At 40.0% G+C, this 26,562-nt stretch overlaps 1 protein-coding gene across 1 annotated transcript in view; it reads left to right on the plus strand.

Moving 5' to 3' along the window:
• Window positions 1-1,377: 1,377 nt before the first annotated feature.
• Itgb1 (integrin beta 1 (fibronectin receptor beta)) overlaps window positions 1,378-26,562 on the plus strand; it is a 47,926-nt gene continuing 22,741 nt past the window's right edge. Inside the window, exons 1-4 of the mRNA NM_010578.2 lie at window positions 1,378-1,683; window positions 21,137-21,203; window positions 22,798-22,883; window positions 25,977-26,199. Of these exons, the coding sequence (NP_034708.1) occupies window positions 21,137-21,203; window positions 22,798-22,883; window positions 25,977-26,199 (376 nt within the window). The 5' untranslated portion in view covers window positions 1,378-1,683. The remainder of the gene's footprint in view (window positions 1,684-21,136; window positions 21,204-22,797; window positions 22,884-25,976; window positions 26,200-26,562) is intronic.

The raw sequence follows: 26,562 nt of genomic DNA on the forward strand, positions 1-26,562 counted from the left end.
CTCCAGGCACAGGGTAAATGGCTGTGGGTGTAATTGGACCTCATGCTTCTGCCACTACAACTTTCTTGTTGAGATGGACTGTACCGTGTAACTGTGAGCTAAAATAAATTCTTTCATTAAGTTGCTTTGTCAGTTATTGTGCCCCAGTAGTGAGACAAGTAATTAGAACAATGTTCATGCATTTTACATAGCTAAGTAACTGCCCATCTCTTAACATTTTTATGAATTCAAGTATAGCTACATTTCTGAGCAATTATGGAACTTATTAATTTCTATTTTCTTCAAAGTTTATGACTTGTACATGTAAATTGGTATTCCTCTGACAGCTTAGGTTGAGTCCTGGGAGAGCAGCACAAACACTATTTTGTGTGTGTGTGTGTGTGTGTGTGTGTGTGTGTGTCGATCTTGTGGTAGATTGTTCCCTCCTCAAGTCACACGAATGAAAGCTCACACAGTTCAGGCCAAGCATTGATAAAGTATGTTTATAAAGCTGTTTCTTGTGCAGAGACTGGGCTAATGGTTTAACTCAAAGTGGTAAGATCAATACCTTTAAAGGCAACGAACGTCACTGAGCTTTACCGCTGGGCTGCCGATGCAGACGTAGCCTTTTAAGTTCAGTCATTTACTAATTAGAAAAACGATGCTCATTTATTAAAATTTTAGTTAAACAATACATTTGATTTGCTCATGGGCAACATATAACTTTTCCATAGTGATTAATCTTTTTTTTTTTTTTTGGCATCCCAGTTTTACTCTTCCAGAACAGAAACACTATTTCTTGGGTTCATAAACCCGGCAATGAAAGCTGTCTTTACGGCTGGGTGCCCTGCTCCTCCTGGCAGCCCACACTCTTCGGGTAAGCTGATGGCACCTGCTGTCCCACAGCTTTCAGTATGACGAGGCAAGTCCAAGTTTCAAGCTTCTCATTTAGATTTTGAGACTGGCTACTTTTCAATTCTTTTTCCAGAAAAGAGAAAGCAAGTGCGCAAACATAACATTTTTCCTTTTTGTGCTTGGCCACCCAGATAGAAAATTGAGCAAATGCGGCGCCAAGGAGCGCAGGGTGGCACAGCAAGGGTGGAGCGGGAGTCTGCAATCTTAGGGTGACGGGGCGGGTCCGAGGGCTGCCTGCAGAACACCCGATCCTTCTTGTCCCCTCAGCCCACAGAGAGGTCTGGCTCGGGATCCCAGGGACCGGACACAGACTGCGGCTGGGCTTTCCAGCCGGGCGGCCGGCGCCCTCGGTGGTTCAGCGCGGTACCCCAGGCAGAAAGGGCCGAACGACCGAGCTCCTTTGTCTGCACCCTGCCCCACCTTCCTTCTTCCTGCCGCCTCCCCCTCCTTTTCAGGCGCGGCTGACGCGGCGCGGAGGAATGCGTTTCCGGAGGGAGAGAAAAGCCGGGCAGCCCGGGAGAAAGAGCTTCGCGGCGGGGGCGGGGCGGGGCGGCTTCCTGAGGGACAGGCGGGCCGAGTCTCCGCCCACTCGCTGAAGAGCCGCCAGACCCGCGGAGCGGCCGAGGCCCGCCGACGCCACCCGAGACCAACCGAGAAGCCGAGGCCCGCCGACGCCGGCCCGAGACCCTCCGAAAGGCCGAGGTCCGCCGACACCGACCCGAGACCCTCCGAGAGGCGGAACGCGGCGGAGCCCGGGCCGCCCGCGTGTCGGGCGGACGCTGCGAAAAGGTAAGGCCGCGGGCGTGTGGACGTGCGGGCGTGGGCTCCGGGCAACTCGGGCTAACCAGGCGTGTCTCTGCGGCCTGGGCCGGGTGGAGTCCGGTTTTAGGGACCGCGGCGCTCGGCCTCGTTCGGCTGCAGCTCCCCGCCCCGCCCGGCCTTGTCCTAAGGGAGGGTCGCGAGCCCAGTCTGTCACACCGGGGCGTGGCGGGGTTCAAGGGTGGGTACGACAGGGATCTGGGTGCCGCTGACCTTAGAGGGGTTCGGTCCGTCGGTGCCCAGCGGGCGCCTTTCCCCAGCGCGGCGCGGGACCCTGGGAACCAGGCCGCAGCGCCCGTGGTCCGCGAGGCGGTGCCCACCCGGGGCCTCGTGGAGTGTGGCTGCCTACCCTTTCTCGTGCCTCCTAGTGACAGGCTGGGTTAATGACCGCGCTGATCCCGAATGCCACAGTGAATTTGAACTTTTAATTTGAAACCTAGTAATAACTAGTAATAAATTATCCTATTTCCGTTTCCTCATCTTTAAAAGAGAAAAGGAGTTCCTACACTAATTATAGTAATTCTTGTGACACGAGGGTCAGACCCAGCTCCCAGCATGTAAACTCCCAGCATGTACTGACCTCACTGCAGAACCCTGATCCTGATCCATGGTGGTATTGGGACTGCCTATCTCATTTTACAAAGGAAGAAACTGAGGTGCAGGAGTTTTAAGTAATTTGGAGAGTTCATGGGCTCACCTCCAGAGCCTATATTTGAACTTTAAGTAACCTAACTAATGTAAAATAAAGAAGGCATTTTGTGTGTGTGTGTGTATGTATATGTATGGCAAGAGGAATCCAGGGCAATGCCTCAAAAAAAAAAAAAAAAAAAAAAAAAAAGAAAAGAAAAAAAAAGAAAAGAAAAAAAAGAAAAGGACACAGTAGGTAGTGAAATGTAAAACCACAACTTAGACAACAATGCTTCATATACATTAATTACTTTTCATTGCTTTTGCTATGTTAAAAAAAATCTACAAACTTCTCAGAATGTTTTGGTAGTATTAGGAAAGTCTCCTGGATATGCCATTCCACTTGGGTATGAAGAGGATAGTATGACTTAAGGTTTTTATTTTTTAATGGTGGTTGTTGCTTGCATAGGACAGAAATAAATGTTAGATGAATTCTGATTAGATTTCTTTTTTAAATCGCACACAGCCATTACAGTAGGTCATATCCTAGATAACCTGTAGAATGGACTAAGAAATTTTAGTTTAGAGTTACCTCTTGCATACTGATGGACATCAAGGCCCGAAGGGAAGGACTGACATCAGAATCTTAATATATGATATGATATCCAAGTTTATGAGGAATTTTGATTCATTCAACCATGGTTAATGATCAGAAATGATAGAATGACAAATAGAAAACGGATGAAACACTGGCATGTTGTATATAGGCACTTGGGGAGAGTAGAAGATACTAGAACTCTAGTTTTTATGTGAGTAGAAAGCAGTTTCTAGCTTATCTGTTGAATTTACAGGCCTGCAGTTGAAGAATCTGTTGTTGAGGATATGAAGTTCAGTATTAAGATGGTTTCTTTAATTTTAATTTATAATTATTTGCATGTGGGAATGTATGCCGAGCATAGGTGGAGGTTAGAGGATACATTTGTGAGGTTTCTTCTTTTCTTCCACTATCATGTGGATTTCAGGGATTGAATTCAGGTTGCCCAGCTTGGGTAAGCATTTTCATGTGTTGAGCCATCTCACTGTTTGAGGTTGTTTCCTTTTTTTAAGGCTTTGATTTGTTTATTTTATGTGGGTGCGTATTTGCCTGCTTGTAAGTTTGCCCTGTGTGTATGCCGCTCCAGTGGAGGCCAGAAGAGAGGGGTCAAATCTCCTGGAACAGTACCCACAAGTGGCTGTCAGCTGGTATGTGGGCACTAGCAATAGAACTCAGGTCCTCTGGAAGAGCATGTCTTCCCCTACCCCCTCCCACCAGGTTGTTTGTAATCTTCAGTATTGTACATGAAAATTACAGAATCAACAAAGTTGAAAAGTAATCAGTTGTCTTTAATTTTCTGGTCAGCCTAATTTGAATCTGTTCTGAATCAACATCAATGAAATGAAAATATAGTTCTGTATTGATTAACTCCATGAACACTGCTCACCTCTCCTCACTCTTTATTACTAGGAAAATTAATTAGCTTGACGGATGTTTGTCCAGAATGCTTTCTGCCTAATGTAGTTCCTTTACTCTCTGGTGTTTTTCTAACAGAGCCCCACCCCCTGGTTTACATGTAGAGAGGGAGGTGTATATCATAGTTTGTTGTCTGGAGAAAATAATTTTATTAGTGTTCCGTGAGTGTATGAGTACTAGTATTCTTACCTGTGTTACCAGAGTGATGAGATAAACATGTTGACACTAGTAAAAGTTTCAGAGGATTGTTTTTTTTTTCCTCAGAATTTAAATGTAAAAGTTTTTGAAGTGTAATAAGCCCAGCTGACTTGAAGATTCATTATGGGGTGAATATGATAAAATAAGCTTTTACCATTTGTTTGCAAATTAGTGAGTTTCAGAGTTGATTAGTGTTTTCTATTATAGTACTGTTTATTGGGACTTTGGTTATAGGTTTTCAGACTTTTTTGTTTATCATATGTCAAATAGTTGGCAATCAGGAATGTGAGGATAAAGGGGGAAAAGATAGTAATTGAGTCTTCTGGATCAGATCTAAAGTAGTAGCAGTATACAGTCTCAGAAATCAGAAGTGTACTGAGGTTAAAGGACAGTCCACACAATTCTGACTGCTTAGAAATTGACGTAGATAGGTGAGGGCAGTGTATCTCACTTTCAGGAGCTGTGTGATAAAGAATAAACTACTTCGTTAATTTTCACAGTTTGAAAACTTTATTTTTCTGTGTGTGGCTTTAGAAGATAAAGATAATTATCTTTACCAATGTGTCTAGCATGCATATTGTAAATTTCTCAGGGTTTGAAAACTTTATTTTTGGTGTGTGGCTTTCAGAAGATAAGAATAATTATCTTTACAAATATGTCTAGCATGTATATTGTAAATTTTTCAGAGTTTGAAAACTTTATTTTTGGTGTGTGGCTTTAGAAGATAAGAATAATTATCTTTACCCGTATGTCTAGCATATATGTCATCATAAAATGTATACGTGAGAAAAGAGGCTCCTTCAAATATATATCATATTAGAGCAGACATACATGCCCATATATATCTGTATGCACGCAAATGCATGTACATATTAAATATTACAAATATAAATTTATATAAACAAGCATATATATATATATATATATATATATATATATATGCATACATACATATCTCTTACTTGTAGGAGCATTTTACCAAGGCTTCAAAATAACAGGTTTCTAACCCCAGGGTTATGTAAAATAACTTAATAGTCTGTAAGGAGTATAAGCATTTTATTCTACTTATTTTTTTTTTTTTTTTTTTTGTTTTTTCGAGACAGGGTTTCTCTGTGTAGCCCTGGCTGTCCTGGAACTCACTCTGTAGAACAGGCTGGCCTCGAACTCAGAAATCCACCTGCCTCTACCTCCCGAGTGCTGGGATTAAAGTGTGCCACCATGCCCGGCTTTTGAGTATAAGCATTTTATAAGAGCATTCTCTGTTTATAGCTTTTAAAAGTTCAACGTATTTATCATGTATAATGTTATTGCATTGCTATAAAATATATGTTTTAATTTATAAATAATGGGTGCATGGCCAATTTTTTTTCTAGTGATAGAGATGAAACTCAAAAAGCTTATAGATCCCAAGTGGTAGCCAGTAGGGAAACAAGAATTATGTTGTGTAGGAAGGGGAATTGGTGACCTGGGGTTCATGTTGAGGGAAATGGAAAGGTGAATGGCCAGGTGGTGCATTTACCCAGGGAGGCAGTGCTACTACAAGAGCGTAGGATCTACCATGCTGAGTTCTTTAAGGTGACCATGGGGCCTAGAGTTTGGGAATTTTCCATCTATCAATGCTGGTTGATAGTATAGGCTGCAAAATAAAAGCACCGGAGTGTAGAGTAGAGAAGGCTCTTGAGAGTAGGGAAAGTCGTTCACTTTCCCATTTTCTTTGAACTTTTGGATCCTTTGCCGGCCATTTTAGAGAGTGTAGGAATTTGTGGGGGTTTCCAGCAATTAGCATGTTTAAATTAAAGACTAGTTTATTTTTCACACCCATTCCCCCAGAGCAGTGATCAGAGCTGCAGTTTGATTGAGGAGAGGCTTCACATGGGAAACCTGGCTTTCAGTGCAGGTGCTGAACCTGGATTACTGTATGACATTGGTGCACCACTCCCTAGGGCTTTGGTTTCACATCTGCACTGTTGCTCTCACTTTGAGATAAGAGGGAGTGACTGCCTGATCTAAGTACTGAAGAGTACAATTTTTGTTTTTTCATGAGAAACCATTTTCTTTAAATTAAAAAAAATACTTTAAATTATGTGTAGGTATGTATGTCTTCATATGACTTTGCACACATGAGTGCAAGTTCCTTCAGAGGCCAGAGGCTTTAGATTTCCTAGAGCTGGTGCTATAGAAGGTTGTGAGCCACCTAATAGGAGCTATGGGAAGTCTGGGAATTGAACTTGGGTTGTCTGGAAGAGCAGCAAATGCTCTTGACTGTTGAGCCCTCTTTTGCCTGAGCAACCGTTTTGTGTCATTATGAGAAAGTATAGATGCTGTGCAATTAACACTGGTTGTGCCAGGGCTGATTTGTCACGTCTGTAACTGGCTGCTCTTTGTCAGGGTGTCTTTAGTAGTGCATTGCATTGTAGCTCGTCAGTGTACTGAGTCATTGCCACTGCAAAGACATGTGCTCAAAGAGTGTAATTCAGGGGTCGGCATGTCTTTGATTTTGAGTAAATTCCCTAGATGGTTCAATTGTGTTCCACTCAGGAAAACATGACAAAGAATAGTTTATACAGTGTGCCATCCCAGATGATACTCTCAGTTTTTTTTGAAGAAAAGGTCAGTGGTGGCTTAAGTGGTTTTGGAAGGCTTGATGGAGAAGATGAGGTCTGAGTGAGGAATGGGCTGATGGGTGATATGAAAGATGTATTTAAAAAAGAGCAAAAGAAAAGAAACAAGTAAAAGTCATAAAGGTAGAAGAATTTGCATTGCATTTTGCTTAAGGAATGTAGTTTCAAGTGGAAGGGTGAAAATATTTACATGCAAATTCTGGTAAATGTCATTAGAAGCACAGAACATATTCAGTCTATATGCTTATTGAATGTTTAATTTCATACTCTGAAATTAGGATGCAAATAGCTTTCTAATGCCTCCAGTATTTTATAGACTATATATGATTTATTTTATTATTATTTTTTACCCTTCTTAGAGGTCAATTGTGGAATATTATACTATTTGATAATTAAGATATTGAAGTTTGTTGGACATCAGTGGGAGGAGAGGCCCTTGGGCCTGAGGGTGTTCAGTGCCCCAGTTTAGGGGAATGCCAGGGTGGGAGGATGGGAGTGGGTGGGTGGGGGAGCACCCTCATAGAGCAGGGGGATGGGTTAGGGGTTTCTGAAGGGGAGACCTGGAAAGAGGAAAACATTTGACATGTAAATAAAGAAAATATCCAATCGGAAAAAAAAAAAAAGATATTGAAGTTTGAAACTACATTTAGTGGCCTAATTCTACATTTGGAAAATGTAATAAAATAAAATAGGCATGAGTTATCCTGATTAAAGAAGTATGGAAGCATGACTTTAAAAGAATTGGAGGTGTCTCTTGTGTTCATACTTGAGAGGCCCTGGGTTCAATCTCTAGCACAGAACAACAACAACAACAACAAAGTTGAGAAACACATATTAAGGAGTTATTCAGATCCCGCCCCCAGTGTTAAGAAAATCAGTATAGAAATATTTGTTGCTAAAACTTTTCCATCAGGGTCATATTTTATCCTTTCCCAAATTCTGAAATATGCGTCACTCCTAGCCTAGTCTTGAGTCAAATGAGAAATGAAGTAACTTATCTGTAGCTTTTTTTTTTTAAACATTCTTTATTTTATGTATGAGTACACTGTTGCTGTCTTGAGACACAGCAGAAGAGAACATCTGATCCTGTTAGAGATGGTTGTGAGCCACCATGTAGTTGTTGGGAATTGAACTCAGGATCTATGGAAGAGCAGTCAGTGCTTTTAGCCACTGAGCCATCTCTCCAGCCCTATAGTTTGATTTTTAAACATTTGTTGTATAAAGTATGCCTGGATTGTGCTTATTCCATCCACACCAGGTGAGAGAAGGAAGATAGGATAAAAGGTGGTGGTCAAAGTGAACTTTTATCCAGAAAAATTTTTTGGAAACCAGTAGATAAGATTATGCAATATAGAAATGTAACTCAAAATTCCTCCTAATTGAAATTATGTATAGGGAAAATGCTTTTGATACCATTAACAGATAGTTAACTTTCTTTTTTAAAGATTTATCTATTTTTATGTTTATGTGCCTGCATGTGTGCATGTGAACCGTGTGAACCGTGTGAACCGTGTGTGTGTGTGTGTGTGTGTGTGTGTGTGTGTGTGTGTGTGTGTGTGTTTTGCTCCCAGCAGAGGCTAGAAGAGGGTGTTGTGATTTTCTGGACCTGGAATTACAGATGGTTGTAAGCTGCCAGGTGTGAATGCTTGGGATCAGGACCTAGTTGCTCTGCAAGAGTAGCAAGTACTTTTAAGCACTGACCCTTCTTTCGCTCTAGTGCCCAGATAGTTAACTTTTGCAAGACCTCTTACACTTACATTTGTGAAATATAAGTTTTGTCAACTGAAACATTTGATAATTTTCCTCATTCATAGGGAAAAACAAAAAACAGGAAAGAAAGGATAAAATTTGCATATGTAGAAAGTATAAAGGGATCGCTAGCTTAGGGACCGCTAGGTTAGTTCGTAAAGTCTCATTTGCTAGGTAATAAGGATGATAGCAGATGGTGCTGGGCAGCAGTTTTTCTTCTCTCACTGTAGACTGGCTGTTTATGTTTTCGTTTTATAGCTTTTCTTAAAATGTTTTATTTTCAAAATTCATCTGTAGCCATACTTTTGGGGCTACTTTATTGGGTTCTTATATTTACCACACTCCTCTACCCTAGTTCCTTCCAACCCCCCTAATACTAACTAGGTAGTTGAGAAGAAGGTTAGAGGGGAAAGGGAGCATAGACCTAGTTAGACTTCCTGCTGATTAGGGGCTTCGAGGTTCTTGGACAAGTCCAATCTTCATGGTTAGAATATCTCTAGCCAGCAACCAGCAACTCAGGATTCAGGAACCAGCAGTTCAGCAATAGCTAAAGCAGCAGCAGAACCAGCAGCTGCCACCACAGGCTCTTGGGGCACTCACACTTACACTCTCTCAAGAGTCCCCAAAATTCCAAATGTAGACTATTTGCAGCTGGCAAAATCACACTTCTGCAGCAAGAGAGAAATCATAGTGGTTGTGGACAATCTGAAGTGGTCCCATATCCCACACCTGGGGATTAAAACAAAAACATATTCACATATCAATACTGGGTTTTTTAAGAAACCAAAATTCTCACTCCTTCCATCATTTGGCAGTCATTAGATTAACTTTGTAGTGACTGATTTGAATTCGACACTTGCCCTTGGGGCTGCTCTTCTTTCAGGTGAGGGTAGTGGAGGTAGATGTCAGTTGTCTGTCACCACACATTCTGTCTTGTTGGCTCTTCCTTTCCTTTGGTAGTTTGTACTTTGTGTGACACCTCAGGTTTGATCTTGTTTTGTTGATTATATTCCTGGAGCTTATGAGTTTTGAAGAGGACATTGATACTCTCATTTTCCTTGGGATAGTGGAATCATCAGTAGTCGTGAATTGTATTTTTAAATTTTTTTTTGTGTATTTGTGTTGCGAGTGAACTGTTTTTAGAGATCAGATTTTTTTTTGTGAGCTTTGGATCAAACTTATTAATTTATTATTATTATTACTGTTGTTGTTATTTTACTGTAGCATAACCAACCTAGAACTCACTGTATGAAACAGGCTAGCCTCAAACTTCTAGAAATTCTCTTACTTTAGCCTCAAAGTACTGGGATTACATACAGCATGAACCATTGTACTTAGCTTCAAACAAAAACCTTCATTGTAGGAGTTTATTAGGCTCAGACAAATGTTTTATTGGTTAGAAAGGATTTTCATTGAGTTCTTCAAAAGTCTTTTGTTTGCAGTCAGGGTAGAGTTTTGGCTGGCATTTAAGAAGCTGTCTAGGGAGACTGTTGTGTACTTATAGGATGGTAGGCTGCAGTGAGGTGCTACTAACATTCCCAACTTAGCCGGGCAGTGGTGGCTCACGCCTTTAATTCCATCACTCGGGAGGCAGAGGCAGGCGGATTTCTGAGTTTGAGGCCATCCTGATCTACAGAGTGAGTTCCAGGACAGCCAGGGCTACACAGAGAACCCCTGTCTCGAAAAACAACAACAACAAAAACCCCAAAACAAAAAACCATTCCCATCTTAGGTTACCTAGCCTCTTTTTCTGACTCTACTGGCTGTTTTTTTTTTGTTTGTTTGTTTCAATTTGACATAAGTTAAAGTTATCAGAGAGTAAGGAGCCTCAGCTGAGAAAATGGCTGGTGGTCCTAGGTTCTATAAGAAAGTAGGCCAAACAAGCCATGGGAAGTAAGCCAGTAAGCAGAACCACACCATGACCTCTGCATCAGCTCCTGCCTCCAGGTTCTGCTTAAATTCCTGTCCTCACTTCCTCCAATGATGGACTATGATCTGAAAGTGTAAGCTGAATAACCAACCCTTTTCTCCCTAGTTTGCTTTTTGGTCAGGGTGTTTTTTGTGGTAGTAATAGAAACTCTGACTAAGGCACTGTCCTTGTTTTCTTCTTCCTTGTGTGTAAGCATAATGTTTTTGTGTAGTGTGTAAAGATTATCCTTGTATTATTCAAATGCTGATTTCTCTATCCCATTATCTGTTTTCAATCCAGACACAGCATTGGGGAGTGTTTAATACAGGGTCTTGCACACACCAAGCTAGTGTTTTATCACTGAGCTTCATCTCCAGCTGTTAAGTACTTCATTTTGTGTGAACTGGCTTATACATTCCTTGTAGAGGCCAGAAGTTGACAGAGGATGTGTTCTCCAATTGTTCTCTTAACTTATTCTTTGGAGATCTCTCACTGAATTGGAGATGAGATTTGGCTGTTTGAATGGAATTGAGGATGTGTTCCTCCCTCATCTGCCTATATGAGCAGAAACTGAGTAGCAACCCCTTGGTGTCCCCTTGCCTTTGCCTGCCCACTCCCCATGTTAGGATTACGGACACACACCATTGACACTCAGCTTTTAACACAGGTGCTAGGGATTTGAATTGAGATTCTAACTTTGCAGACTGAGATATCTCCCTAATTTTAAAGTCATTTTCCTTTTAAGAGTAAGTGATTTCTACAAAAATAGTATAGGTTGAGCTTCCTTTATCTGAAAAATTTAAATGGTTCAGATGTAAATCTCTGAATGTCAACATGGTACAAAAAATTCTGCACCTAGTTGTCCCTTCAGGATCAGTGGTATGCAGGTATTATCCAGTTGAATACTTAATACTCAATACAGGCATGTATGTAAGTTACATAAGGGGATTTTACATTTAGACCCAGGTCTAAGTTTCACTACATGTAGCTATTTCAAAATCTGAAAGTCCTGTACTTTTGGCCCTATGCAGTTTGAATAAGGGATACTTAATCTGTATATATCAAGCTTTAAAAGATATCATTTGTAAAGGGAGTGCACATCTTTAACCCCAGCACTTGGGAGGCAGAGGAAAGCAGATCTTTGTGAGTCTGAGGCCAGCCTGATCTACTCCAGGTCAGTCAGGGCTTTGTAATGAGACCCTGTCTTAGTAAAAGGAAATACCAGATGTTATTTATATTTTATTAAAAAAATTAAGTGTTTAAAAGTTCAGAAGGGCTTGTTTACTTTGAAGATTAAGATAGTTGTATAAATGTGGGGCTGTTTCTTACTTAAGCTATCCTTAAGAATATTTTGCTCAGGGATGAATTATGCCACCTTAGATAAAAATTGAATATGCTTTAAAAAATCTTAATGAGATGCTTTTGTGGGAACAAGACACAAAACCAGCATCTATTTAGAAATTAAGATAACTTGTTGGCCTCCATTCACTTTGAATGTTTATTAAATAAACTCATAAAACATTATAAGCTTTTTTTTTTCATTTCTGTGGTCTGAGTCAATTCTAACTCTAGATCCGTCTAAAATAGTGGCTAAATAGGCCTTCAAAAAATATACTTAATGAAGCTCAAAATCAGGCTATAGCTTCTGAGTTCAGAAGCTCAGGTGACAATTTCATCTGTAAAGCAGAGATGTCTCCTTTCTGAGCTCCTGAGTAATGTCAGAAGACAAGGTCGTATAATTTAATATATTCCAGCATAACATTTTGAGTGTTATCTTTTTCTCTTTCCTTTCCTGCCTCCAAACCTTCCTATATACTCTTCTGCTCTCCTTTAAATTCATAGCCTCTTTTTAAAAACTGATTCTTGTTGCATGCATATATGTGCAGTATATATATATATATATATATATATATATATTCCTAAATATAACTTGAGTTTGTATAATGTTACATGTGTGTATATTTTCAGGGCTTATTGTTTGGCACTGGACAGCCAATGGGTGTGTTCATCTCTGGGGAGAGGACTAACTTTCCCCACAACAGCTTTCCTTAGTTGCCTATAGTTCTGTGCTTTTCTCAGTCCATTGGTGTCATCCTTGTTCAGCTCATGTTCGGGCATTCATGTTGGAGAGGCTTCATGGATGTAGCTTCAGATGTTACTAGAAGACACAAGCTAACAGCAAATGTTCTGATCATCTGGCTCTTACTGTCTTTCTGCTGCCTCTTCCTCAATGTTCCCTGACCTTTAGGTGTTTTTGTAGATGTATCTATTGGGACTGGGCTCCACAACTCTGTATTTTGAGTTTTTGTGGTTTTCTGTAGTGGTCTTGGTTGCAAAGGGAAGTTTCCTTGGTGAAGGATGAAGGCTGCACTTATCTGTGTGTATAAGGACAGACATTTATAGATTAGTGATTATGGTGGTTTGGTAAACTAGAGATAGTAGATTCTCCTCCAATAACTATGACTTCACAACAACTGAGTAGTTAGCTAGATTTCCAGTAGCAAGCATGGTTTCTCTCTTGTTGAGATGGTGTCAATTAGACTTAATAATTGCCAATTAGACAATAACCAACCAGGTTATCTCCATGGTGCCATGCTGTTTGTTGTGGTTTGTAGATATCACAGCTGGGTAGAATTCTTGTTTTCTTCCCTCTTTCTGAAGCTTACATGGTGCTTTTTGGTACCATGAAAGCTAGTCCTCAGGGAGGGGACATTCAGGTTGAGTATTATCTTTGAGCCAAGTACTTGTTGCTATATTTGTGACTAAGACACTAAGATCTTGTTCTCTTGCCCCACTCCCACCCCACCTGATCCGTTGGGGGAAAGACCAATATTAAAAGTAGTTACAGATGAGTAAAATATTAGGATGCACCTCTATAAATTAGTGCGTACAGTGGCTGCTGGGCCCACATCTCTTCTCCATAGTACTATTGCCCATTTTCCATGTCCTCAGTTATCTTGGTTTCCAACTTGAGGAGGAATTGATAGGGGAGTGGCTTTGTTGTGGTGAAAATTAGTGTGCCTAATTCAGAGTGATACATTCCCAGTAGTCTGAGTGACTGCTCTGCTCCAGGGTGGACTGTCTTTATCATTTGTCTTTTTCTTTTCCATGTTTTGACTTTTAGTATCCTCTCAGCCTTCTTTTCTTCCTGAGTTTTCATTTCTTCATAACACCATGCATGCTCACTTGAATAATGATCTCTTCTGTGCATATCTCTAACTCCAGCCTATCTCCCGAGATCCACATCTGTGTCCCCACTTTCCTTAATTAAACAAATATCATAACCTATAAGTAATTACCTTAACCACCTAACTGTAGACTTGTTTGCATTTCCTCATTGCTATTGTGGTGTACATTTTGACACAATGGCTTTTTTTTTTTTTTTTTTTTTTTTAAGATACAGTCTTATCATTACACCATGTTATTTCATGCTGGCCTTTGATTCTCATTCTTCTTGCTTTAATTTTTCTTGAGTGTTTGTATTATAGACATGAGGCAACACATGCCTGTGACATGTGTGATAAACTCTGCCTGCCTGTAAGGCGTCGTCCCTATCCTGGTCTCCCCTAATTTCCTGCTGCTGTGTTTATATAATCATGTTCTATCTTGCCACAGGCTTTTCTGCTTCTCAATTATGACAATAAACAAAATTTAACCTCTTGTAATCTGGCTCCTGCTGCGTGTTTGCTCTTACTCAGCTCCTGCTATTTTCAGTGCATAATGCAAATCTCAGAACTACTTTTAAGATTTTAAAAATATAATGTGTATTTATGATAGAGACATGGTTGTTTGAATGAAAATGGCCCCCATAGGCTCATAGGAAGTGGCACTATGGAGTTGTGCCCTTGTTGGAGTAGGTGTGGCCTTGGAGAAATTGTGTCACTTGGGGTGGGCTTTGAGGTTTCAAGTGCTCAAGCCAGGCCCAGTGTCATCCTCTCTTCCTGCTGCTTTCTGATCCTGATGTAAAATTCTCAGCTACCTCTCCATACTCTACAGGTACCATTTGTACCTGCGCTACCATGCTTCTATCTTGCCATCTTCCTGTAGTTAGACAGTTAGGTGTCTTTACACTATGTCCTGTGTTGATGTAAAACACAGTTTACACCTCAAAAGATCCCTTTGTCCATTGTATTCTAGAGCCAAATATGACTGACCATGACCTGGAAACACAGATTTAGGTTACCCTAGATTCCATGTTCCAGTTTGATATGTAGTTTTATGTAACAGAACAAAGAAAACCATAAATCAAGTTACTTCTAAGTACAGTGGTGGAAGGAAACGTTAGAGAGATGGGTTAGAACAAAGTAGGGAAATCTGGCTTCAGATGCTAGCTGGTGGAAGCTGATCATCTTCTAAGTTAATACATTCCAAAGGATAACTAGTGCTATGTTTCTACATTCCAAGTGACTTATCTAATGGAGGGCTGTATTGGTTACTTTGCTGTTTTGGTGATAAAATGCCATGACCAAGATAATTTAAGGAAGAGTTTGTTTTGGCTTATGGTTTCAGAAGAGTAAGAGTCCTTCATGCTGGAGTGGCATGGCAGCTTTAATAAGAAATTGAGAAATCACATCTTTAGCCACAGACATGAAGCTGAGAGCAAACTGGAAATGGTACAAGTCTTAATTTCAAAGCCTGTTCCCAGTGATATATTTTCTCTAGCCATACTAAATTTTCTTAATAGGGATCCCACATAGAGATCAAGTGTTCAGATGCTTGAGCCTATGGGGAACATTTCTAATGCAAACCACCATAAGGGCAATAGATGGCTATTAAGAGGGTAAAGATGGCACAAGTTTTTAGCTCTGAACTTGCAACATTCCAAATTCTCCAGTCATTGAAGATCTAATCAGTCTGTCAGCCTCATAGATGGTTCAATTCAAAATGCAGCTTCTTTTGGAGATTTTCACTTACAGTTTCTACTCTTGAGCATATCTCACATTTTATATATGTGGTAGCCACATTTTACTTATTAAATATCATTCATATCTCCTTTTTAAGGAAAGGCTCATTAAGATCTGATGTAGATCAAATTGATTAGTAGGCAGGTGAGCAGTCTTTAAGGGGAGAAGAATACCTGGTATCATAGCTTCAGCTGTCAACCTAACACAAACCTAGAGTCATCTAGAAAGAGGGAACTTCAGTGGAAGAGTATTCTTCTTCTGGATTGGCTTGTGGGCATGTTTCTGGGGCATTTTTTTGATTGCTAATTGACGTAGTTTGGCCCGTTCCATTACCAGCTGTGCTGTCCCTAGGCTGGTAGACCTGGGCTGATACCTGAGCAAACCAGAGGAAGCAGCCCAGCAAACAGTGTTCCTCTGTGAGTGAGTGAGTTCGTGCTTGTGCTGACTTCCTTCAGTGATGGACCTGGAAGTATAAAACCTTTTACACTTCCTTTCCTCCCAAGTTGGTTTTGGTCAGTGTTTTATCACAGCAACATAAAGCAAACTAGAACATATGGTAAAAGCCATTAAAGGGAGAAAAAAAAACCTTCTAGATTATATCATTAAAATCTAATAGCCATTATGGTTCAGATCTGATTTTTTAATTTATTTTTTATTAAATTAATTTATTTTTTAAACTCCATATTCCATTCCCCACCACATCCCTCATCTACCCTCTGACAGCTCCTCATCTCACACCTCCCTCCTCCCTCCATGTGGATGACCTCACCCCCCACCCCACTTGACCTTTAAACTCCCTGGGACCTCCAGTCTCTTGAGGGTTAGGTGCATCATCTCTGAATGAACACAGACCGGGAAGTCCTTTACTGTGTGTGTGTTGGGGACCTCATATCAGCTGGTGTATGCTGTCTGTTTTGTGGTCCAGTGTTTGAGTGATCTTGGAGGTCCAGATTAATTGAGACTGCTGGTCCTCCTACAGGATCGTCCTTCTCCTCAGCTTCTTTCAGCCTTCCCTAATTCAACAATAGAAGTCAGGTGCTTCTGTCCATTAGTTGGGTGCAAATATCTGCATCTGACTCTTTCAGCTGCTTATTGGGTCTTTCGGAGGGCAGTCATGATAGGTCTCTTTTTTTGTGAGCGCTCCATAGCCTCAGTAATAGTGTCAGGTTTTGGACCTCCCCTTGAGCTGAATCCCACTTTGGGCCTGTCACTAGACCTTCTTTACCTCAGGCTCCTCTCCATTTCCATCCCTGTAATTCTTTTAGACAGGAACAACTATAGGTCAGAGATGACTGGGATGGCAACCCCATTCTCACTTGATGCCCTGTCTTCCTACTGGAGGTGGGCTCTGTAAGTTCCCTCTCCCTACTGTCAGTTATTTCATCTAAGGTCCCTCCCTTTGATTCCTGAGAGTATTTTACCTCCTAGGTCTCTGGTGCATTCTGGGGGATCCCTCCAACCTCCTATTTCCTGAGGTTGCCTGTTTCCATTCTTTTCTGCTGGCCCTCAGGGCTTCAGTCCTTTTCCCTCACCCAATACCAGATAGGTCTCCCTCTCCCCCTCCACTTTCCCTCCCAGGTCCCTCCTTCCCCCCCCCCCCCCCCCCCCACTTGTGATTGGTTTCTTCTCTCTCCCAAGTGGGACTGAGTCATCCTCACTGGGCACTTCAGCTTGTTGACCTTTTGACCTTTGAGTTCTGTGGACTGTATTTTGGATATTCTGTTTTTTTTTTTTTTTTTTTTTTTGCTAATATCCACTTACTAGTGAGTATATACCATGCATGTCCTTTTGGGTCAGAGTTACCTCACTTGGATGATATTTTCTAGTTCCATCCATTTGTCTGCAAAACTCAGGATATAGCTGAGTAGAATATTCCATTGGTAAATGAACCACATTTTCTGTATCTATTCTTCTGCCGTGGGACATCTAGGTTGTTTCCAGCTTCTGGCTATCATAAATAAGGCCGCTATGAACTTAGTGGAACACATGCCCCTGTGGCATGGTGGGACATCTTTTTTTTTTTTAAGGTTTATACTTTTTATGTTTATGCGTACATTTGTAGCTGTCTTCAGACATATCAGAAGAGGGCATTGAATCCCATTACAGATGGTTGTGAGCCACCATGTGGATGCTGGAAATTGAACTCAGGACCTCTGGAAGAGTAGCCAGTGCTCTTAACTGCTGAGCCATCTCTCCAGCCCCAGATCTGATTTTCAACTGTCTATATTTGATATAACATGGGATCTATATTAGAGTAATATATGAAATTTAAAATAATCAAGAATATTGTCTGGACTAATGAAGTTAACAGCAACAACAACAACAACAACCCTGAAGTAGTCTAATTGGTTGTATTTTTTGGCAGTAATAATTTGGATTTAAAATACACTACTTCCAAACTGGAGAGTGGGTTTTTGGTTTTTGTTGTTGTTGAAATGTTTTTATCAGTTGAAAAACTAGATTTCTTTAACCCAGATAAAAGCGAATAATGAGTTTTTTCCTTAAAAAACACAAAAATATTTGTGAATGTTCTAAACATGAAAACAAGATTTAAATAAGGTAGATGTTTAGGATAAGTAAAAAGTCATAACAAAAAAGATGATTATGAAAGGAAGGATATTGGGGCTGGTGAGATGGCTCAGCAGTTAAGAGCACTGACTGCTCTTCCGGAAGTCATGAGTTCAAATACCAGAATCTACATGGTGGCTAACAACCATCCTTAATGAGAAACAAATAAAAAACCTATGGGCTGGATCGAGTGGGAGGGATGGGGGGAAAGAAAGGAAAAATATCATGAATTCAATAAAAACAAGATTAGCATTAATTTATCACTTATGAGTATACCAAGTGAAATACTAAATACACAAAGATATCGAATTCTAAAAGGATTTTAAGAAACAAAAAAGTTAGAGAAATGTTTACATTATATTACATGGGGCACTTGAGTATCAGCCAGAATTTTCTAAATGAGATTATGCTTATACTCTCAGATGAAGGTATTGTGTATTTAATGTAAGAAACGTGAATCAGAAAGCTGATTTCATTTGTAATCTAGGAGTAGGTAAGATATATCTGGATAGAATCTTGTTGTCCAGTCAGAATGGAGTTGTTTATGAAATAAATATCTGGTTTTTCTTACTCTTGAAAAAGACTGTAACTAGTTCTGCATTTTAGTTGTCACAATTAAAAGTATTTGTTTTTTTAAGCGATCACTTGTTAACATTTTAAAGAGCATATCAGAATAGATCAATATTTAAGGAAACCTTATTGTTATAAACAGAATCAAGCCCTGATTTTATCTGAGGTTATTTAGTTTTGACTTTAAAAATTTGATGACACACACAAAACCATAGTCACTTTCTATAAGTTTCATTTTGACTGTTTCTACAACATACTTTAATCTTTAGAAATAATCCTCATAGATGATGAAGAGTTGTCTTCAGTGAGATGCCATTGCTAGGGAACCTCTAAGCCCCATTTCTCTGTATAGAGTCATTTGTTGACAGGCCTCGCATAGCCCAAGGTTATATGTTATAGCTTTATGTCTGAGAAGGACATCCACGTGAACTGTGATGTAGTCTTTCTCAAGCCTTCCCCCATTCTGCCTCGGGCAGGCACTTTGGTCCAGATTCCAGTTGTGCCGCCTCCCTAAGGGCCACTCTCAAGTATGGTCTCAGTCTCATGCTCCCAGCTCTTGCTTTCTCATTACTGTCATTGTCCTTAGAGTCCTGCTGAATTCTTACTTCTTCCTGTCCCTAAAACCCAGCATTTATGAAAGCCACCAAGCAATAGCTCCTCTGTTTCCTGCTGGCTTACAGATCCTTACAGAAGAGTTGATGACTATCTCCAAGATGTTTGGAGACAGTCCTAGTTCTCTCAGCAGTTCTTGAACACTAGAACTTTGTTTTGTCTTCTTCTGAGCGTGGTGGCACACTTCCAGAGGTATGAGGGCTTTAGTAAGTAGGTTCTTTGGCCTATCAGGATACAAAGAAGCAGAGGTCTGTGGCACTTACAGTAATGGTTTAAAGTAATGTATTTCAGAATATTGGGGAACATTATCTTTTTCATTCTATCATAGTTTGTCTCTCTGACTTGTATGGTATTTTGGAAGATTTCTCAAGGCTGATCAGCAAGTATTAAGGTAGCCTGAAGGAGTATATCCATCCTCATACTGTGATCATCCACTTCCACTGGAGTGACACGTTCTCTGTCCTTAGTCATCAGTGGCTCTATTGAAATTGTTGAGAATTTCAACCTGTAATGATTTACAACATTGTAACCCTAACCCTTAGAACATCATACATTTGTGACACTCAGGTTTTATTCACTTCTTGGATGCAGTCCCAAGCTATCTGCATCAACCTGTCAGCCCCAGGAGAGACTCATTTCCTGGAGGAAGCCTGATTGCGGGTGGATGACTCCCAGAGCTACCTCTCTTGTCTCTGGGAAGTCTAGGTGAGCAGTGGAGCAGAAGTGTTTATCTTAAGATTAGGACCATGTCTCAATGCACAGTAGCATGTCTGCCTTTACTTCTCATATGAAAGGGACCTGAGACCAGAGCAAAGTTTTCTGTGCTTTGGGAAGAGCTGTTCTTTAAAAGAAATACTCAGGGTTAAAATAGAACTAAAGAACCTTTCCTTTCCTTCCCTTCCCTTCCCTTCCCTTCCCTTCCCTTCCCTTCCCTTCCCTTCCCTTCCCTTCCCTTCCCTTCCCTTCCCTTCCCTTCCCTTCCCTTCCCTTCCCTTCCCTTCCCTTCCCTTCCCTTCCCTTCCCTTCCCTTCCCTTCCCTTCCCTTCCCGTTCCTTTCCTTTCCTTTCCTTTTCTTTTCTTTTCTTTTCTTTCTTTTTTTTTAAAGATAGGTCTTGAACTTACCATCTAGGGAAGGATGATGAACTTATACGTCTGATTCTCCTGCCTCCACTTTCCCAATGTTCTTTCTTTTCCTGGGTTTCAAGACAGAATTTTTCTGTGTAGATCAGACTGGCCTTAAACTTATGGTAATTCTCCTGCCTCTGCCTCTTAAATTCTGGGATTATGCCCATGCCAGCATTCCTTACTCTGCTTTCATTCTGTGGGTGAGTCAGATGTGTATGCATGTGCACTAGACTGGACATGCCTATGAACAGAAGGCAGTTAACATGTTAGCTGAGTAGTCTGCAGTCTCAGCTGTCTTTGAACACATTTGGTTAGGAATGAAAACATTGGTTGAATAGAAATAGAGAGAATGAATAGAAGTTGCCTGTTTAATACATAGAATATTATCTGATCTCTTTCCTCCTCACCTCCTAACCCTGAGATTCTAAAGGACAATACAGATTCTTGGTTTAATAAGGCATTTTGCTGTAGAAAGTTGAGGGAATCAAGCTGAGTATTTTACCAATCCCATGCATAGTTAATTTTCTTACAAAAGAAAAAAAATAACAGCAAAGCACACAGAAAAAATGAGTCAGAACCTTGAATATGAATTCATGTTTTAGCCTGAGGAGAAATAAAAACTCTTTGCGTTGTCAGCATGGGATGAATGATTCAGTGCTGGAAAGTACTCTTGGTTCTGAGGTAACTGGGCCTCTGGATGTGCCTATTAGGTTGAGAGCCCCAGGAGACTGTGTAGATGGACATTCTACAGGACAAGCCGCCACAGCTTTCTGCTGTAGGAATACTAACTTTGGTTTCTTTAGAATGTATGTAATTTTGTAATGTTTAATTGAATGCTAAGACATTTCATTTAGAGACGACAGAAACACATTCTGCAAGTGTGGTGTGAAGTAGGTGAAAGGTAACCATCTGGAAGAAAGGCAGATGGCAGTGTAGAGATGTTTGGAGAGAAATAGATTGAGAAGAAAAAGAAGGGAAGGTGGAATGTAATATTTTCTCTATCAATAATAATATACATTTTCTGTTATAGATGAATTTGCAACTGGTTTCCTGGATTGGATTGATCAGTTTGATTTGTTCTGTATTTGGCCAAACAGGTAAAAAAAAAGGTTCTTGGTTTTTTGTTGTTGTTGTTGTTGTTGTTATCTTTTTATTTCAGCATCTTGTATCAATAGTCATTGGTCAGTTAGATTCTAGAGGGAAGGGCAACCCTCCATCAGATCACAACACTCCTGAAAATTTGCAGCATCGTCTCACTGTGAATGAAAAACAGGTTTCCAAGGAGCCTGCAGGGGTCTTCATTATCAGTTAATCATCCCTGACTTCAGTGTGAGGATTGTGAGAGCTCACATGACAGTATGTCATAGACCACACAAAAATAATTGGAGAATGTGAGAGTGCTGGAGAGGGACCAGAACAAAGGCAGAGACATGTAATATATTTAGAAGCAAATAAAATAAATATCCACTTTGGTGGATTACAACGAAAGTGTGTCCATTAGCATCTAAAAAGGGAAAGTAGGCTGGACATGGTGGCACATGCCTGTAATCCTAGCACTTGGAAGGCAGAAATAGTCAGGAGAATCATGAGTTTTAGGCTAGCCTGTGCTAGATACAACCCCCCCTTCTCCATCCCCCAAATTAAAAAAATCCTAGAGGGTTGGAATATAGTTCAGTCAAAGCTCTATGTTTGGAGTGGCAAAAAGAAAAAAAACAAAACCAAAAAACTAGAGAGAGAGAGAGAAGGAAGAAGGAGGAGGAAGAAGAAGAAGAGGAAGAAAACTCAGAAGTTTACTTTCTAGAAGAAATTCTTGTTCTGTGATCAAGAAGTCTTGTATTAGCATATCTATAAGAGCAGGTAACAAGCTGAAGATAGTTTAAATTTCTCTGACAACCATAACCATCCCTTGTTCTACTGTCTATGTCTTAAAAAAGCATAGTATATAAAATAATTAGAATTATCTCATCTCAAGATGGACATGTGAAAATGATGAAAGATACTGAGTAGGAAATGATACATAAAATCTACAGCCCCCAGAAACTGTATCCTGAGGACACACCTAAAATTGGTAGGGTGGTTATCTTAAATTTTTCACTTCAAGCATAGTTTATATTCTAATCAGAAAACTGGAGACAGTCTTTCTAGTATTTACTACAAGTAAAAATGTGCCAGTCTAGATTGAGTCAAAGAAATGAAAGCTCAATTGGTTATGAGTTGGATGAATATGGGCTTGGCAGTTATTTAACATACTAAAAGTGGAGTGGAAGCCCTGAAGACATTTATGTGGTATGGGCATGAGATTGTCAGTCATAAGGAAAAGGCAATACCTGACCTAGGTATAAGAGTACCAGGACATTTATAACCCGCAGAACAATAGGTGCTGAAATTACAGTGTCAACAGTATGGTCTAATGGTGTGTAGCTAGGCTAATGGTATTAGTACTAGTGTGTCATGCAAAAAGACAAGATGATTGCCGTTTGTGGTTCTCAGTGTCAAGGGGACCCCAGGTCATTAGGTTTTCTTTGGAGTAGCCTGGTATAGCTTAGTAACTGGGCTGCATTTGTTCATTTTTAACATGTATGTTTATTTGCATATTCCTGGTCTCTGTTTTTCTTGTGATCTTTTCATTTTTTTCCCTTTGAAACTTTAAAGATACTGAAAAGTACAGTGTTTTTGTTTCTTTTCTAACAGATAAAAATAGATGTTTAAAAGCAAATGCCAAATCTTGCGGAGAATGTATACAAGCAGGGCCAAATTGTGGGTGGTGTACAAATACGGTAAGATTTCTGATACTGTTCTATTTATTCTCTGATTTTTAGACTTATTCAGAGCCTTGTCCTTGGGAAGTGTCAGATAAGATATACCATTTTAATTAATGTTTATTGAATAGTGTATAGTAGTCAGAATTATGCTGTTTGACAAAATACTTGTCTTAGTTAATTTTATTTGTTGTGACAAAAAACCATTCTTAAGGTAACTTATAAAACAAACAAACAAAACATTTAATTTGCGGCTCAAAGCAGAGTGTCAGTCCATGGCCGTCATGGCTTTGAGCATTGCCCCAGACAGACAGACATGGAGCTGGGGCAGTAGTTAAAAGCTTACATCCTGATTGACACTATGAGGTAGAGAGAGCTAACTGGGAAAGTTGTGGGAATTTGAAAGCTCAAAGCCTAACTAACTTCAGTGAAAGGAAATATATGCAAATTTGAGTTCAGAGTTTGCTTAAAGATTAATGTACTTTGTCCCTTCTATAATGCTTACTAAAATTGTATTGAATTAATTTGAGGTTATGTTAGGTCAAAGGTTCTTTGTATATGTCTTCACTCAGCTGTTTGGACTTGTAAGATCAACTCTGACTAGGTAAGTTTCAACTATAGATTCAAACAATGATCCCATAAAAATGAATGCTGTTGGTGCCAGCAGCTGCCAGATAAATAGAACCTCTGAAGTAAACCTGTCATAACATGATCTGACAAAGTGAAATATAAAATGAGAAGTTTTTGTCTTATTTCAGATTTTTTTATACTACAAATGGTGCACTGGGGTGAAACTGGGGATATTTAGGAAAGTCCAATGGAAGCTCTTGCCTTCCTTCTTTGGAAAATGAGGAATAAGCTCATGCTTTACCAGTTGTTACAGTTAGAAATGCTGGATTAAAGAGAGGGGTTCATTTCAGAAGTTCTGTTTATCTGGAAGCTGCTGACACAGCGTTCATTTTATGGGTCCATAGTTTATCTATAGTTGAGACTTAGCTAGTCAAAGTTGAATACTATAGCTTCTGAAATCTAGGGCATAACTTCTCAATTACTAAAGGATCTTGTGGAATATGTTCAGTGGAATTTTATTTAGGTGTTATGAGGCTCCTTGATTGGTCAAATATTTGGGAATGGGCCAGGCATCGTGGCTCATGTCTTTAGTCCCAGTACTCAGGAGGCAGAAGCAGGCGATATCTGTGAGTTCAGTGCCATCCTAGTCGACAAAGCGAGTTCCAAGACAGCCAAGGCTACACAGAGAAACCCTGTCTTGAAACAACAACAACAAACAACAAACAACAAAAACAACAACAGCAACAACACCCAAACCCAAACAGAAGGAAAAGGATTCCCTCAGATCTTGTGCTTTGTTGGATTTTGAGATTTAAAAATAAACAAACAGATTTCAGTTTTGACCTTTCATCCTGGTCATTCTTTCCAGGTGTCTCTTTGTGTGGATACTCTTGCTATGTTACTTTTGCCTAAAAATATACTTTTACCAGCCATTATCTGTTCTTAGTCTTGTGCTGTATATGTACATTCATATGTGTCCATTGAAAGTGAGCAACAACAGGTTATCTTCTCCTATTGCTTTTTAACTTATTTTTTGTTACATTGAACCTCATTGAACCTCGGGCTTGCAATTTCAGCTAGATTGGTTGACCATTGGGTCCCCGTTCTGAGAACCCACTGTTTTTGTCCTCCATTATTGTGGGCCCAGGTTACAGATGTTCACTACCTTATGCAGCTTTTCTGTCAGTGCTAGGGAGCAAAACTAAGGTCCTCATGTTTGCAAAGCAAGCACTTTACCCATTAAGCCATCTCCTCAATCCCCACCTTGGGTTTTTGTGTATTTATTCGTACAGTATTAGGACCTTTAAAAAAGTTCAAGATTGTCTTAGGGTTTTACTGCTGTGAACAGACACCATGACCAAGGCAACTCTTCTAAGGACAACATTTAATTGGAGCTGACTTCTAGGTTCAGAGATTCAGTCCAGTATCAGGCAGGAGCATGGCAGTGTCCAGGTAGGCTGAGAGTTCTACATTTTCATCTGAAGGCTTCTAGGAGAAGATTGGCTCCCAGGGAGCTAAGATGAGGGTCTTAAAACCCATGCTTACAATGACATATTTCCTCTCACAAGACCATACCTACTCCCAACAAGGCCATATACTTCCTAATAGTGCCACTCCTTGGGCCAAACATATTTAAACCATCACAAATGTAAAATATAAAAATCTGGGGAGAAAGTTGTGAGAAAAGCATTGTCTGCCCTTCTAGTGCCTATTCTTAGCACCCACATCGTGGCTTACAGTCACAAGGTGTCTGACACCCTCTTCTGGCCTCTGTGGGTACTGCACACATGCGGTATAGGGATGTCCATGCAGGCAAGACACTCAAACAAATAAGATACAATTTAAGAAAAACAATAAAAATATCTCATTTAGTAGCAAGCATTTAAAAGATTTAGTAGCAAGCATTTAAAAGATTTTTAGCTCGTCAGTGATGGCACATGCATTTAATCTCAGCACTGGAAAGACAGAAACAGGCAGATGTCTGAGTTTGAGGATAGCCTGGTCTATATAGAGTTTCAGGACTACACATAGAAACCTTGTCTCAAAAAAGTTTTTATTCAGGAAAGTTTATGCTATGCTTTACACACACACACACACACACACACACTATTAATTGGGATGTATTTAGGCTAATGTGGTTTTCTTAAACGCCTAGTTGTTTAAAATGCTTTGCTGGGAAGTCCTTCAAAGGACTTTTCTAAGAGAAAATAATATTGTCTAATGTGTGGGCTTATCCATAATTAGGTGCTGCTAAGTATGCCAAACACTGAAGGATGTAGTTAGTATTGACATACTCTGAATTTGAAAGGTGAGGCTTCTAAAATATGCATAAAGCCTGGGGAAAGATAGGACTTTTTCAGTTGGTTTTACTTGTTTTTGTGTAAGAGCACACACATACCACGTTGTGGATTTTTGTTAAGAAGCTAGAAACGAACTACCTTAGATTAAGTCATTTGATTTTTGTAATTTGTTTACATGCAGTAAAAAACATCAAAATACTTGCTATACTTTTTTTGTTGATGTATTTTATATTTCATTTAGACATTTTTGCAAGAAGGAATGCCTACTTCTGCACGATGTGATGATTTAGAAGCTTTGAAAAAGAAGGGTTGCCAGCCAAGTGACATAGAGAATCCCAGAGGCTCTCAAACTATAAAGAAAAATAAAAATGTCACCAATCGCAGCAAAGGGATGGCAGAGAAGCTCCGGCCAGAAGACATTACTCAGATCCAACCACAACAGCTGCTTCTAAAATTGAGATCAGGTACCTCTATCCCTACCTGAGTTTTCCATAGCAAGTTTATACAAGCCTTTTCCCAGTCTTTTGATGGTTCATTTGGGTGAACTGGTACCCCAAATAGGGCATAAGTTAAATTTTAGAGGACATAACCTCTTTTTGTTGCTTTTTGCTGTCCTGGAACTTGCTCGGTAGACCAGGTTGGCTTCAGTCTCAGAGATCTGCTTGTCTCCTCTTCCCAGATGCTGGGATTAAAGGTGTATGCCACACTTTTGATTCCTGGCCACAATTTTTGTAAGACATATTACTTTTAATAATTTAATGATAGAGATTAAAGTTAAGAGTGAAATGTTCTCTGTGTAAAGGCACTGCTACACAAAGGTGAGTAAC

Source organism: Mus musculus, chromosome 8, assembly GCF_000001635.26.
Source record: "Mus musculus strain C57BL/6J chromosome 8, GRCm38.p6 C57BL/6J".
NCBI classification, from domain to species: domain Eukaryota; kingdom Metazoa; phylum Chordata; class Mammalia; order Rodentia; family Muridae; genus Mus; species Mus musculus.